Source organism: Hemicordylus capensis, chromosome 7 (genome assembly GCF_027244095.1).
Source record: "Hemicordylus capensis ecotype Gifberg chromosome 7, rHemCap1.1.pri, whole genome shotgun sequence".
NCBI classification, from domain to species: domain Eukaryota; kingdom Metazoa; phylum Chordata; class Lepidosauria; order Squamata; family Cordylidae; genus Hemicordylus; species Hemicordylus capensis.
The window spans coordinates 23208989-23221814 of NC_069663.1; the positions used below are offsets into that span (position 1 = coordinate 23208989).

Sequence of the window (12826 nt, forward strand, 5' to 3'; positions counted from 1 at the left end):
AAGAGAGTTTTGTACAGAATGACAGATGGGGGACGCGTAGCGGGACCCTACGGAGTAATAAACAAGGGGAGCGAAAGAGAGCCGCGGAAGGGAAACGGGAACAAATGTGCCGGCAGTACAATATTGGTTCTGGCTGCAGCTGAAACAAGGGCTTTGTGCCTTGCTTGTGGGGCCCCGGCTGAAAGCAGACTCTGCAGGAGAGCAGGGGGCCAGGCATGGGGCAGGGAGACACAAACATAATGAGCGGTGAGTGCAGAGGGGCAAGAATGGGGGCAGACATATAGGGAGGATCCAGCCCTTGAACAGTACCACTGGGGGTGCCAATGTGGCTTATGGGTTGCAAAGAAAGCCAGGGTGGCGTATGCTGGGCTGGAGCCCTGGGTTTGAATCCTTGCTCAGCAACGAAGCTCGCGGATTTGCCTGGGGCCTGTCACCTTCTCTCGGCCTAGCCTACCTCACAGGCTTGTTGTGAGGATAAAATGGAGGATGGGGAAGAATTCTTTCCAGAGGTGTCTCTGTCTACAGTGGGACACCAATGAGCAACTGTAAATGGATCCAGAGGAAAGGGGGGCCCAGAAATCAGAGGCTGAATCTAGGAAGCTGCCTTCTACCAGGTCAGACCATGGGTCAGTCTAATCCATCGTAAGATTATAGCAGCCGCCCTGCTGGATCAAGCCCGAGGCCCATCTAGTCCAGCATCCTGTTTCCCCCAGTGGCCCACCAGTAAGAGGTGAGGGCATGCCTTCTCTCCAGCTGTTGCTCCCCTACAACTGGTATTGAGAGGCAGCTTGCCTCTGAGGCTGGAGGTGGCTAGCAATAATTAGACACCATTGATTGACTAGTAGCCATCGACAGAACACCGACCCTGAATGGCAGCAGCTCTCAAAGGTCCCTGCCCGGCCTGCAAAGCAGGTGTCCTACCTCGGCCCCTGTCCAAACCACCCCCTGACATGGACTCTTGTGTGGCCGCCTTGGGCAAATAAAGTTCCCCTCAGCCCCAATTCCCTCTGTAAAATGAGAGCAGGAGTTACGAACCCCTGTCGACGAAAGCCGATTGGGCGTTTTGATCCAACCTGGACATCAGTCTGGAACCTTAAGCATAGTGATCAACGTGGATTTCACAGTGCTTGGCCGGCAGGCTGTTGCTGGCTCCTTCATGTCTGATCTTGCCCAGCTGCCTACCTCCCAGGGTCGTCGTGAAGGCCAGACACCGAAATAATGCAAAACACTTTGCAACTGTGAAGGGCTGTGAAGTGTTCGGGTCCTGTGACTGCCATCGGCTTTTCCACGGGAGAAAACAAGCCGGAGGTCCCACTCTTCCACACGTGGCTGACTCCAGAGGGGATCAAGCGTGGCCATTTGCTGGAGCCCCCGCCTGGCCCTGCCATCTCCGTGGGGACTCCGTTCTCAAGGGGCACCCCAAGAGGAAACACGCACCCCCTTTTCTGGCCAACTTCGACCCCCCACCCAAGAAAGCCCTCGGCATCCTGGGGCCAGCACTGCTCTCTTGGCCTGCCATGAACAAGGATCCCACAACCACTGGTGTTAAAAGAATTAATCAGGGGGATTTATTGAAGTATCAAAGGTGGTTAAAAGGCAGACATAGATATTTACATATATATTAACTTTCGGGCACGGGGGAAACAGTCTTGGGCTACAGAGGAACAAGCCCCTGTGCACTCCCGACCCCCAGTTATATATTAATTATTATATTCTCCATTCTTTTTTTTTTTTTTTAAATCTCCCCTTCCAAGACACAAACAATATAAAATAAAAACCGCGAGCCAGAGACGGACACAGAATCACACGTCAGTTTCTTCTCTTTTTTCGTTTTTGTTTTTTTGTTTTTGATCCCCAGACGAAAGACAGAGGGAAAGGGATGGGAGGATCCAGGGGAGGCGGAATCGAGGAGCGGGCATCTACTGGCACAAATGAGAAGTCACGGAGGTTGGAAGGAACTGAGGGTTGCCAGAACTGGGCCGTGGGAGCGGAGAGGGAGGGAGACAGGTTTCCACAACCCCTTTCGTGGCAATGCACGCTCACGGGAGGACTGCATGCCCAGGGCAGCGCAGCAGCGACCTGTGGAGCAGTGAGGGAGGAAGCGGTTCTCCAACTGTAGGCATCCCATGCCCCAACAGCGTGATGCAGCTGCTTCTGGGGCTGAGCGGCTGCTTGTAACAGTGGCCCCTTGGGCTGACGCTGGAACACAGCTGCTGCTGCTGCTGCTGCTGCTGCTGCTGGGGCTGGTTAAAATCATCCGGACAAGGGCGCCGAGCGAGGGCTACCTAGAGCCGAGCATCTGCTGATGCTTTCCGCAGAACTGCCCCCACCAGCTGCTTTGAGGGCGATTGGGGGAGGGCGGCGGGGTGGGGGGGAGGCCAGAGGTTGGTGAGCTACACAGGTTACTTCAACAGGATCTGGGGATGGGATGGTGCAGGGTTTCCACCTGCTCCAGGCAAGGGGAGAGGAGTTAACACTGGCCACAGTCCATCTGCATATGCGCATGTCTTGAAATGGATGCCCGTCTTCGGAAAGGTCCTCCACTCACCCCAGAGGCTGGGCTTCAGGCCAGGTGGCAGCACTTGGCCACCCAGTCCGGGCAAGCTGGCATCGCGTGAGACGGGGCCTGGCCGCACGGCCGGGCTCCGTGGCCTGACCCCCCGCCCCAGGCTGAGCACGCCACGCAACAAGGACGGACGACACAGACAGACAGACAGAGACACCCCCCTGCTCTCCCCCCTCCCTCCCCCAACTATCATGGCTTTGAAGGAAAAACAAAGAGAGTCTAACCTGCTCCTTAAGGCCCAACCCGGCGTGAGCGGCCCGGCCGTGGAGGGGGGATTGCGTGGCCGAGAGGGATACGAGGCCGGGCGCCCTGGAGAGAACGCCGGACATCCCCGCCGCTCCCAGCCTCACCCCCCCCCCCCCCCGGCAACCCCGAGGCCCGGCCGCTTCCCTCCTCGGGGCAGGAAAGACACCCGAGAGGTCCCAACTCCCAGACCAGCCCTCCACCGGCCACCGTCCCACAACCCCCCCAGGGCTGCCCCAAGCAAATGGGTTAGCCCCACCTCCCTCCCCAGATATTTTGAAACTCAGTGCTAATATCTGAAAAATAAAGATTAAAAAAAGAAGTTGGAGCTAGCAAGCCGCAGCCCCTTCTGGGGGCCAGGCCCCTGTTGCAATGCCCACCCCTCCCCTCATGCTGGCCCCCACCACCTGGGCTGCCCCCGTCCCCCCCGGGCGTCTTCCATCTCCCTGCCTCCCACAGGCCCACTTGGAGTCTATGTACAGAGAGACGAGGCCCTCCCACATAGCTCGGCCTCCCCACCCCCCAGGAAAAGGGGGCTCCGCTATCCCCACGCTCTGTACGGAAGCAGAGCCATGCACACACAGACACACGCACACACACCCCTCCCAGAATGACAGGGCAGAACTTCCAGGGCAGGGGGCAGCCAATGGTGGGAGGCGGAGCTTCATGGCTGGGGGCGGGGCTAAAATCATCGGTTTCAAAAATAAAACCGAAAAAGTGGCGGCCACGTGTTTCACACAATGGATTCCCCCCCCCCATTTTTGAGCATTTTTTTTTCTTTTTCTTCCATTTTTATTCCAAATCCAACCCCCTCCCCCCTCCCCGGCAAGAGCAGCAGCTTCTTTTCTACAAACCCCCTTTCATCTCCCCCTCCTCAGCTGCTTCCCCCGACATTCCCGACGCCCCGTCCCTTCAGCCCTCTTCCCCTCCCCTCCCCTTTCCAGGCTCAGATGAAGAACTCCTCCTTGCGTTTGTGGCCATCACCGCCGTTGAGAAAGGCCTCGCGGGCTTCTCCGTGCTCATCCAGGCCGCTTGCCTCATGCGTCAGGTAAGAGCCTGCAAGAAAAGGGCAGTGGGGGGCATGTCAATTCCATGGATGGGGAGACGGGAGCATGGCATGCACCCCGTTTTCAGATTCTGCAAGGGAACTCCCGTTTATTTGTTCATTTATTCAAGCACTCAGCAGCTGCGCCCATTTCTGGAGACAGAAGACCTGAAAACAGTGGTACATCTGCTGGTCACCTCCAGACTGGACTACTGCAGTGCTCTCTATGTGGGGCTGCCTTTGTACGTAGTCCAGAATCTGCAGTTGGTCCAGAATGTGGCAGCCAGGTTGGTCCCTGGGTCATCTTGGAGAGACCATATCAGCCCTGCAGTAGAAGAACTAAACTGGCTCCTGATAAGTTTCCAGGCAAAATACAAAGCAGATGCTCTGGCCCCAGGCTATGGCTTCAACCCCAGGGGACTCAGTAGGGCTCATTGCCCCGATCTCCGAGAACACCAGGCCCACAGCTGCCGCCACCACCGGGAGTGACACTCTTGGCCAAGCACTTCTTCACCCTTGCCTCCCCGCCTTCATCTATACCATCCCAGTCACCAGATAAAGCCCAACCATGAACCTGAAAGGGGGGGGCTCACTCCAAGGAGCAAGAGGAGGCCGTTTCCTACACAGGTTCCCTGAAACCTGGCCGTGCCTCACCTTTCCCAAAGAGCTGGGCAGTCAAGCCAGGCCGAGAGCTCAGAAGTCCCAATGTGGCTGTAAGTGGGGACTGGATTTCAGTGGCAAAGAGAGGGTGAAAGCATTTCCTTTGCTGCTGCCTGTGTTTGGCACCAACGCTGCTGTGATGGCATCAACATTCTGAGGGCCGTCAACATGACCCCCATATGCCCCTCAGAACACTATGGGGTAACATAACATCATGTGAAGGGGCATTCTTGGGGGGGGTGGATGGCACTTGTCTCTCCCTCTCCCACCCTCCCCTGGAGTTTTAAAAATCCTGCGTAATGAAGCAGATCTCGGTGGTTGGGGATGAGAGGCCACAGCCACACAGTCACCCAACCTTCTTGTTGATAACCCGCTGCTCCCCTCCTCATCCCTCCCCCCCCCGCCCAGTTCACAGGTCACGGCACTGACCTTTCTGCCGGATGGAGCACCACACCATGACTATGAGCACACAGATGACAAGGAAGACCAGGAGTGCCAGGATGCCCCCCACAATGGCATAGGGCACCGACGTCTGGGCCTCCACGATAGCCCCGGGGTCTGCAGGAGACAAGAAGAGAATCGGGGGGGGTGCCAGGGGCGGGCAGGAGTCTTCCGTCCGCTTCACCTCTTGGAATGGGCGGCTCATCAGAACCCGTCTCTAGCGGCCCTTAGCTAGCAGACACGAGCTTGGAGCAGAAGACCCCCGATGTCGGAGCGGGACTGTCTTGGCCCCAGTTCCAACAGACTGAAATTAGGGACTCTTGTGCGATCGATTGCTCCTCCATTTAAAAAAAAGAACTAGGTGCCCCACCCCTCCCTCGACTGCCACCCAGGGACGAGGTTGCTCTGAGCGGAGGGGAAAGAAAAGGAAGTGAGCCGAAAGAGCTCAGCAGGTGATGATCTAACACGCTGCTCGATGTATGGGTATTTATTGCAGGTTTTATGTAATCCGCTTTGGGAGGTTCGCCTGAAAAGTGGCATATAAGTGCCCCCAATAAAATAAAAATAAAGCAGAATTCCCGCACACAGGAAATCAGCATGGCAGGGGTCTAGCCGAGGCTTCTCCGAGACGCTTAGTTTTCTATGCGCAGGGATCCCCCTTCCCCCTTTTTTCTGTTGGTATAGGGAGCATCACGCGAGCCCCTAACTTCCCCTGGGTGAACTTCAGTCGACAGTGCTGCAATCCAGAAACAGAAGGACCATATCAGCTGCAGTGCGCAAGCGCCAGGAGTGGGCTCTGGCGCCATGAGGAGGGCAGCCATCGGAGTACGCTAAGCTGTGGCAGGAGAGGCTGAGGAGCACGAGCCGAGCCGAGAGGGAATCCGGACCAAGCTCGGGGCACAGGGCACTCCATAAACCACCTTGCCGCTTACCGTAAACCACCAACACGTACTGGTCCGACGAGCGGCCGTGCTTGTTGGCCACGTGGCATGAGTAGGTCCCGTTATCCAGCAGGCTGAGGCTGGGGATGGTCAGCACCTCCCCCTCGACCAGGGCCCGCTCCGGCAACGACTCGTTCGCTCGGGTCCATTTGATCTCTGTGGGGCTGGGGGCAGAAGTGGGGAGAGCCAAGGGTTAAACCTCACGCCTCCCCTCCGGTGCCCCCTGGTAGCCCCAGGGACCCTTCCTCCCCTGCCCACCCACCCACCCTCCTCCCCACAGCAGTCGCTTCCTTCCCTTCAAGGTTATTTGCAGCTCGGGCTGCCAGACCCAGCTGATGGATGGGACACAGAGCCGGGCAGCTGGATCAAGGGGCGCTCGAGTAATAACTCCGCTCGGGAATTGTATCCATCAGTCAGGCTGGGCAGGGAGAGAGCAACAGAGAGGCAAGGACAATTTGCCCAGCCTGCCGTGAGAAGAGATGCAAACAAACGGCAGGACAGGGAAGAGTTGTGTGTAGCCAGAGGCGGGGGGGGGGTGGTTTCGGCAGGTGGAGAGGTGAAAAGATCAGGGAAACTGGAGCTGCCAAGGACTGAAAGCACAGGAGCTCTGTCGGCTTTTGCATCTGGCCGTCCTGCCAGCACAAAGACAGAAGCTGGCTACAGGCGACCGTGCCTAAGGGGGCTGGAAGAGGGTTGAGAGAGAGGCTTGGAAAACCACTTGAGCCCCAGTCAGACATTACGTTGCACATGACTACAGGTGTCTGTACACAGGTGCACGTTTCTGTGTGTGGATGACTATAAAAGTGAACCTGGATATGGGTCCCCTCAGAAGCAGGGAACAGGTAGGATGCATACGAATGCACACCTGTTGAACGTTAACGTGTGAATTGGGCTTTGATGTGCAAGGCATCTGTTTGTCTTGTGCACCATGCGACAACTGAACTTCTTTGCCAAGGGCTGTGTAGTGGGCAACACTGCCTTCTCCATAAGCTCTGTTGCAAATCCAGTTGTGAAGGAGACAGTGGCTGACAGGATGAGGAAAATGACCGAAAGTAGTCACTGGAATTAAGATCGGGCATTGCCTAACCCGCCCTTTTAATTTCAATGGATCTACTTTGAGTAATTTTCCTTATGGCACCCAATGTGATCTAAAGCAGGGATTCTCAACACTGGGTCCCCAGATGTTATTGGACTTCAACTCCCATAATCCCCAGCCCCAGTGGCCTTTGGTTGGGATTATGGGAGTTGAAGCCCAACTTTGAGAATCTCTGATCTGAAGCACTCCTGAAGGCACAGACCTGCTTACCTTCAGCCCGATGGCTGCCCATCCTGTGCCCTCAGAACCAGGCACGGAGAGGATTTCCTCCTCCTCTATTCCGGTGTTGGTGCCTCCCTTCCCAAACCGCACAGCTTGACCTGATGAATGGCCAGCTTACAGGCGGTGCGGCTCTCAGGCAGGGTGAAGAAGCGGAGGCAGCTGCACCTCCTGCGGTGCCCCCTTGGCTGGCTAGGATGAGCCGCGATTGCCCCGCTGCCTCTGCTCAATGAGGCCACAAATGTTTTTGAGAGGACAGGAAAACACGCCAAGCCTCTTCACCAGAGGCAAGTGTGGGACGAGCGTCCCCAGCACAAGCAGCAATCCCTCTTGCAAATGGCCACACACTGAGGCAACAAGCATCTGTCTCCAGCCTCATTCCTCTCCCACACCCTGCCTCTGAAAGAAGCCTGCTTCCGAGGCCTCTGTCCACATGTGCTTCGCTCTCCAGCACTACTTTCTGTGGCCATGCGTTTGTTTACTGGGATATTCCGCATGTCCTGCTGCCAGAGATTTAGGGAGAGGTGCATTTAGAAAGGCATTGGGGCCATAATTGCCTCTGTGCTCTTGGCTGCACCTAGGTTCTGCCACAACTACTCGCCTGGCCTGTACATCGGAGGAAGCAGACCAGCATGAGCACAACCACCAGTATTTCCCCTGGTGCAAAACTCTGCTTCCTCCCTTGGGGAAATATTGACTGACTGATTGATTGATTGATTGATTGATTGATTGATTGATTTCTATATATCAGAGCAATTCTGAGCCAAGTCAAAAGGGTTTCAACCAAAAGACTAGAAAACTTTCTCAGGCAGGGGTGTGGGTGTCTGTGTGGGTGTGAGCGCGAGCGTGCAACCCTTAGCTGCAGCCCACAAAAACCTAGGGCCAACAGATGTGAGGAGTCAGTCATCCACATGTTTTCCCTGTTCCAATATAAAACAAGTCTAGAGAGGCCTAGTCTTCACACACATAAGCATGCCAGAGCGGGTAAGTATTACCTCCAACTTGCAGCTGGGGAGCTGAGGCTGGGAGGAAGTGGCCTGCCTCTCCTTGCCCACTGGGGAGGAGCAGTGTTCCCTCTAACAGAGATTCCCAGATGCTGTTGACTACAACTCCCACAATTCCCAAGCAAAATCCATCGCAGCTGGGGATTCTGGGAGTTGTAGTCAATGGGAACAGGGCCAGTCTGGGGGCACTGAGAGGGTGGTGGAATATATGCGGGGAGGGCGCCAGGTTTTGAGCAGAATGGGTCCTTAAGGATAGGAGTATTCAATGGTGTGGCGGGATGCAGGGTGGGGTGCACCGGGAATATGCCCTGTTGCTGTGTGGGCCAGTCCTAGCCTGAATGGGAATCCCTGTTAGAGGGGAGATCTGGTTTTGTGGTAGCAAATATCAATTGTCCCCTTTGCTAAGCAGGGTTTGCATCTGGATGGGAGAATATACATGTGAGAGTGCAGTAAGATATGCCCCTTGGAAGGTTTTTCACACCCGGCTTTCATTTTTGCATCTCCTCCAGAATGGAGGGGTGCGTTCACATATCGGCCAAATTTACCCTGAAGTTCCTGCAAGCTAACAGGGAGCATTGCACACACAATTGGGGTCCTCCATTGAGCGTTAAGAGTGTAGTTCGATTTATATCAGAGGTTAAAAAAAGGAAAGCCTTGCAGAAAACCCATGGTAAAGCCGGCTATCTGGGAAAACTCCTGAAGACAGAGCCATAGCTCAGCTGAAGAGCATCTGCTCTGTATGCAGAAGGTCCCGGGTTCACTCCCTCACAGCATCTCCAGGTAGGCTGGGGATGACTCCTGCCTGAAAACTTGGAGAAGATGCTGCCAGCCAGTGCAGGCAACACTGAGCTAGCTGGAGCAAGGGTCTGACCCAGTATGAGGCAGCTTCCTATATTCCTGTGTCGTTCCTAAAACCACCTAGTGGAGATGGGAGGCAAGATCTGAATCATGAAGTTCTAATTTGGATCAATCAACTCGGGGCGTTGTTTTTAATTGGGTGACAACCTCACAAAATATGCCAGTATAAATAAATCTCCTTGATCGGCTGCATTCGTTTGGGCCACAACAGTTAACTTGGCCTTCTTGGTGCAGAACTGGGACAATTTTTGTTTTTAAGTGCAGGGGACGCACAGACCGGGCAATCGCTTCAGCGCACAAGGGCTAAGTACATCTGGGATCCTGTGCCGATCCCTCTACGGGTCTCCTCCCGCTTCCCCCTCCAGCCTCTGGAAGTACTCACAGTGGGTTGCCATTGACAGCACAAGTCAGAACTAAAGTGTCTCCTTCCCGCATCACCCCTTGGGGGGGGTGGATCCTTGCTGTGGGGGAGTCTGGGGGGGAGAGGGTGGGAAAAGAGAGACGGAATAAACACCAGGCCAGAAGACAAAAGAGCATCCTGCACAAACCCCCACCCGCCCCCGTCAAGCAAGGCTAGACAATTTGCAAGTCTATTCACAAATGCTTCCTTGGAATCGGAGCGCTTCTAATCCTTCGAAATGAAGCTCTTAACCGCATTTGCAGCCCAGTTACACGTATTATTTCTGCTTCCCTGTTTTTTAAACTTCTTAACAGCCACCCCACCAGGGAAGGAAGCTGGCATTTGGAAGGATTGCGGAGGTTGTTTGCCTGTATCTTTGTATCCTCTCGGGGGTTGGCGTTGGGCGGGGTGGGGCGCGCAAATATAAAATAAATAAAAGCTATAGTTTCTTTTTAACAAAAAATCAACAGATGCTACAAAACTAGCATCTGTTTTGATGTATGGAGAAGGGCTGAAGTTCCATGGTCAAGCATCTGCTTGGCACTGCAGAAGAGCGCAGGTTCAGGCAGGGCTGGGAAAGACCCCAGTTTGGAGTCCTGGGCAGCTGCTGCCAGCCAGTGTGGGCAGTACTGAGCTAGAGAGATCAATGGCCTGACTCCGTATAAGGCAGCTTCATAGGAACCTGGGTCTACTCTGTCCTAGTCTGACTACTATACCATGCTGCCTCTTGGGCACTGGCAGCTGGGGACTCGGGCACCACTCCTCCGCAAATCCTCTTTGACTTGGTGGGGGCACAGCTCAGGAACCCCTGGCCACCCCCTCCAAGGGAGAGGGGGAAGAAAGGCCACCCAACAAAAGGCCGGGCCCATGACTCCAACCCGTCTTCCCGTAACAGGGAAGACCAGGCGTCACTGACTACAGGTTGTGAGTCCTTTGGGGACTTATTTATTTATTTCAAGCTTTGGGAACTTGATTTGAAAAGCAGTCTATAAATATGCGTCGTATCGTATCGTATCGTACAACCCCCAGCAGCCCCGACCAACAGCCATTTCAGCCGGGGATGCTGGGAGTTGTAGTCAACAACAGCTGGGATTCCTGTTACAGGAAACACTGATCCCAACCTTCCCTCCGCCGACCCTGCCCCATGACTGGCGAGACCCCTGCAATCACTTACACTGCACATCTAGCACGTACTGCGTCTGCTTCCGCTGCCCGCGCAACGCCGGGTGGGTGGCCTCGCACGTCATGATGCTGCTGTGGTCCTTGCGCTCCACCCGGAAGCGGACCACACTGGTGATGCTGAAGACCTTCCCGTTTTCCTGCTTGCTGCTCATGCCTGGCGAGAGAACACACCACACACACACACACACACACACACACGGCCTGGTCAGCTCTGCTGAGTGCTTGCAAACATCCTTTAGAAGACCTGCCTGACTGCGGGTTTCCTTTTTGTTTTTTCAGTTTTCAAATTATATACAATTACGACATGACTGCAGTGTGCTGGGAGGTTAAGAAGGCAGAACGTCCCTCCCACACTTCCCTCCCATGTGAGCCTAAGATCCTGTTTGTCACCACCAAAACCATCCTGGGCAGAGCCTGCTTCTGAGCCGAAAACTCGACAAACATCCCCAAGGAACATCTGCTTTAAGGCAAATTGCTGAAAAGCTTCTATTTTAAGAATTTTCCGTGGGGGGTGGGGAAAGGGAGTGGGAGAAGTGGCAGATAACCTGGTACATCCTATATGGTACAGTTAGAGACACATATGGACGCAGCCCCAGCCATCCTACACACTTTGAGATGGCGGCCCTTAATGTGGGGGGAACGCTCCGTGCCCCCCACAAAGCGAACCCCAGCTGAAGTCAGCACCTTCTAGAGGCGAACAACTGTAGATCCCTGCTCTCATACTGGATGACAAACCAGGCCAACCCTTTTCATCCCAAGGCACGCTTACATTAAAAGAAAAATAACAGGGCACACTGCCCCCACAACACAGGCACAGTTTTTTATTTGCTTGCTTGCTTGCTTGCTTGCTTGCTTGCTTGCTTGCTTGCTTGCTTGCTTGCTTGCTTGCAGTGTCAAAACCACCATGCCATTTTTATTATTTTTAAAATAAAAAATAAAAATGTATATAATTTAAAAAAATTATACTTACTTCCTCCTATAGCCCAGCAGCATGTACTGCCGCTGGGGACAAACAGCCCTAAGGCTTCCGGAGGTGTCTCCCTGCTTTTGGAGCTGGCTAGCTCCCTTCTACACCAGCAGGGGCACATCCTTCCTGGTGCATTATGGGGCAAGACACCTCCAAAATCAGCGAGTTCAAATTCCCACTGTTGTTGCTGTCTGAGAGCGAGCCTGTGCCAGCCGGCATCCCACGGCACACTAGTGTGCCATGACACACTGGCTGGTTTTCAATCCAGTCATTGGCTTCCTCCATTTCCCCCCTATAAAGAGCCCAAATGATGGATGGAACTCGAAATCAGGACCATGATAGGGAGGAGGCTGAAATCCCCTCCCACGGTCCTATTCCAGACTGCAGCCATTCCACACATTAAGTCTGCAGGTGGCCTGTGGATTCAGTGCCTGTCCATTGCAGGGAGGAAAGAGCAAGCATGCCTAGGCCAGGGACACCATCAAGGTTGTGTCTGGCTTGCCTCCAACGCCCCCAATGATGAAGCCCATTTGGACTCGAAACCCCACCCGGGAGAGAAGCCCCTGGATCCCCCCACCCCACCCAGAAGTGACACCTTTTAGCTCTCTTCGGTCCCGGTACCAGCGCAGGGTGGCGGCCGGACGCGACCGGGGGACGATGCAGGTGAGTTCGACTTCTCCTCCTTCCACCGCCTGCTCCTTCACCTCCACCAAGGGGTTCTCGGGTGGCACTGTAAGCAGCAGCAACAGGGTTCTCCTATTAACACGGTCGCTTTTAAATGATGTTATTAACATGTCTTTTTATTAAACTGTTTTCATGAAGGGGATCATACGTAAGAGACAATTTGTGGGGCTTTTGCCATTTTACACCTAGGAATAAGAACACAGGAACAGCTCAGCTGGATCAGGCCCAAGAAGGCCCATCTAGTCCAGCATCCTGTTTCGCACAGTGGCCCACCAGATGCCAATGGACGCCACAGGCAGGTGTTGAGGGCATGCCCTCTCTCCTGCTGTTGCTCCCCTGCAACTGGTACTCGGAGGCGTCCTGCCTTTGAGGCTGGAGGTGGCCCTCCGACATGTAGGAATGTAGGAAGCTGCCTTATACTGAGTCAGGCCGCTGGTCCATCTAGCTCAATAGTGTCTACACTGACTGGCAGCAGCTCTCCAAGGTTACAGGCAGGAGTCTCTCCCAGCCCTACCTGTAG

At 54.6% G+C, this 12826-nt stretch overlaps 1 protein-coding gene across 2 annotated transcripts in view; it reads right to left on the reverse strand.

The window, feature by feature from the left end:
• Positions 1–1545: 1545 nt before the first annotated feature.
• The window catches only part of CADM4 (cell adhesion molecule 4), a 117379-nt gene continuing 106098 nt past the window's right edge, over positions 1546–12826 (reverse strand). For both annotated transcript variants that reach the window (XM_053267067.1, XM_053267068.1), the window contains exons 4-9: positions 12218–12352; positions 10648–10809; positions 9456–9546; positions 5888–6060; positions 4944–5072; positions 1546–3865 (exon numbers count right to left, since the gene is read on the reverse strand). In XM_053267067.1, the coding sequence (XP_053123042.1) occupies positions 3756–3865; positions 4944–5072; positions 5888–6060; positions 9456–9546; positions 10648–10809; positions 12218–12352 (800 nt within the window). In that variant the 3' untranslated portion in view covers positions 1546–3755. The remainder of the gene's footprint in view (positions 3866–4943; positions 5073–5887; positions 6061–9455; positions 9547–10647; positions 10810–12217; positions 12353–12826) is intronic.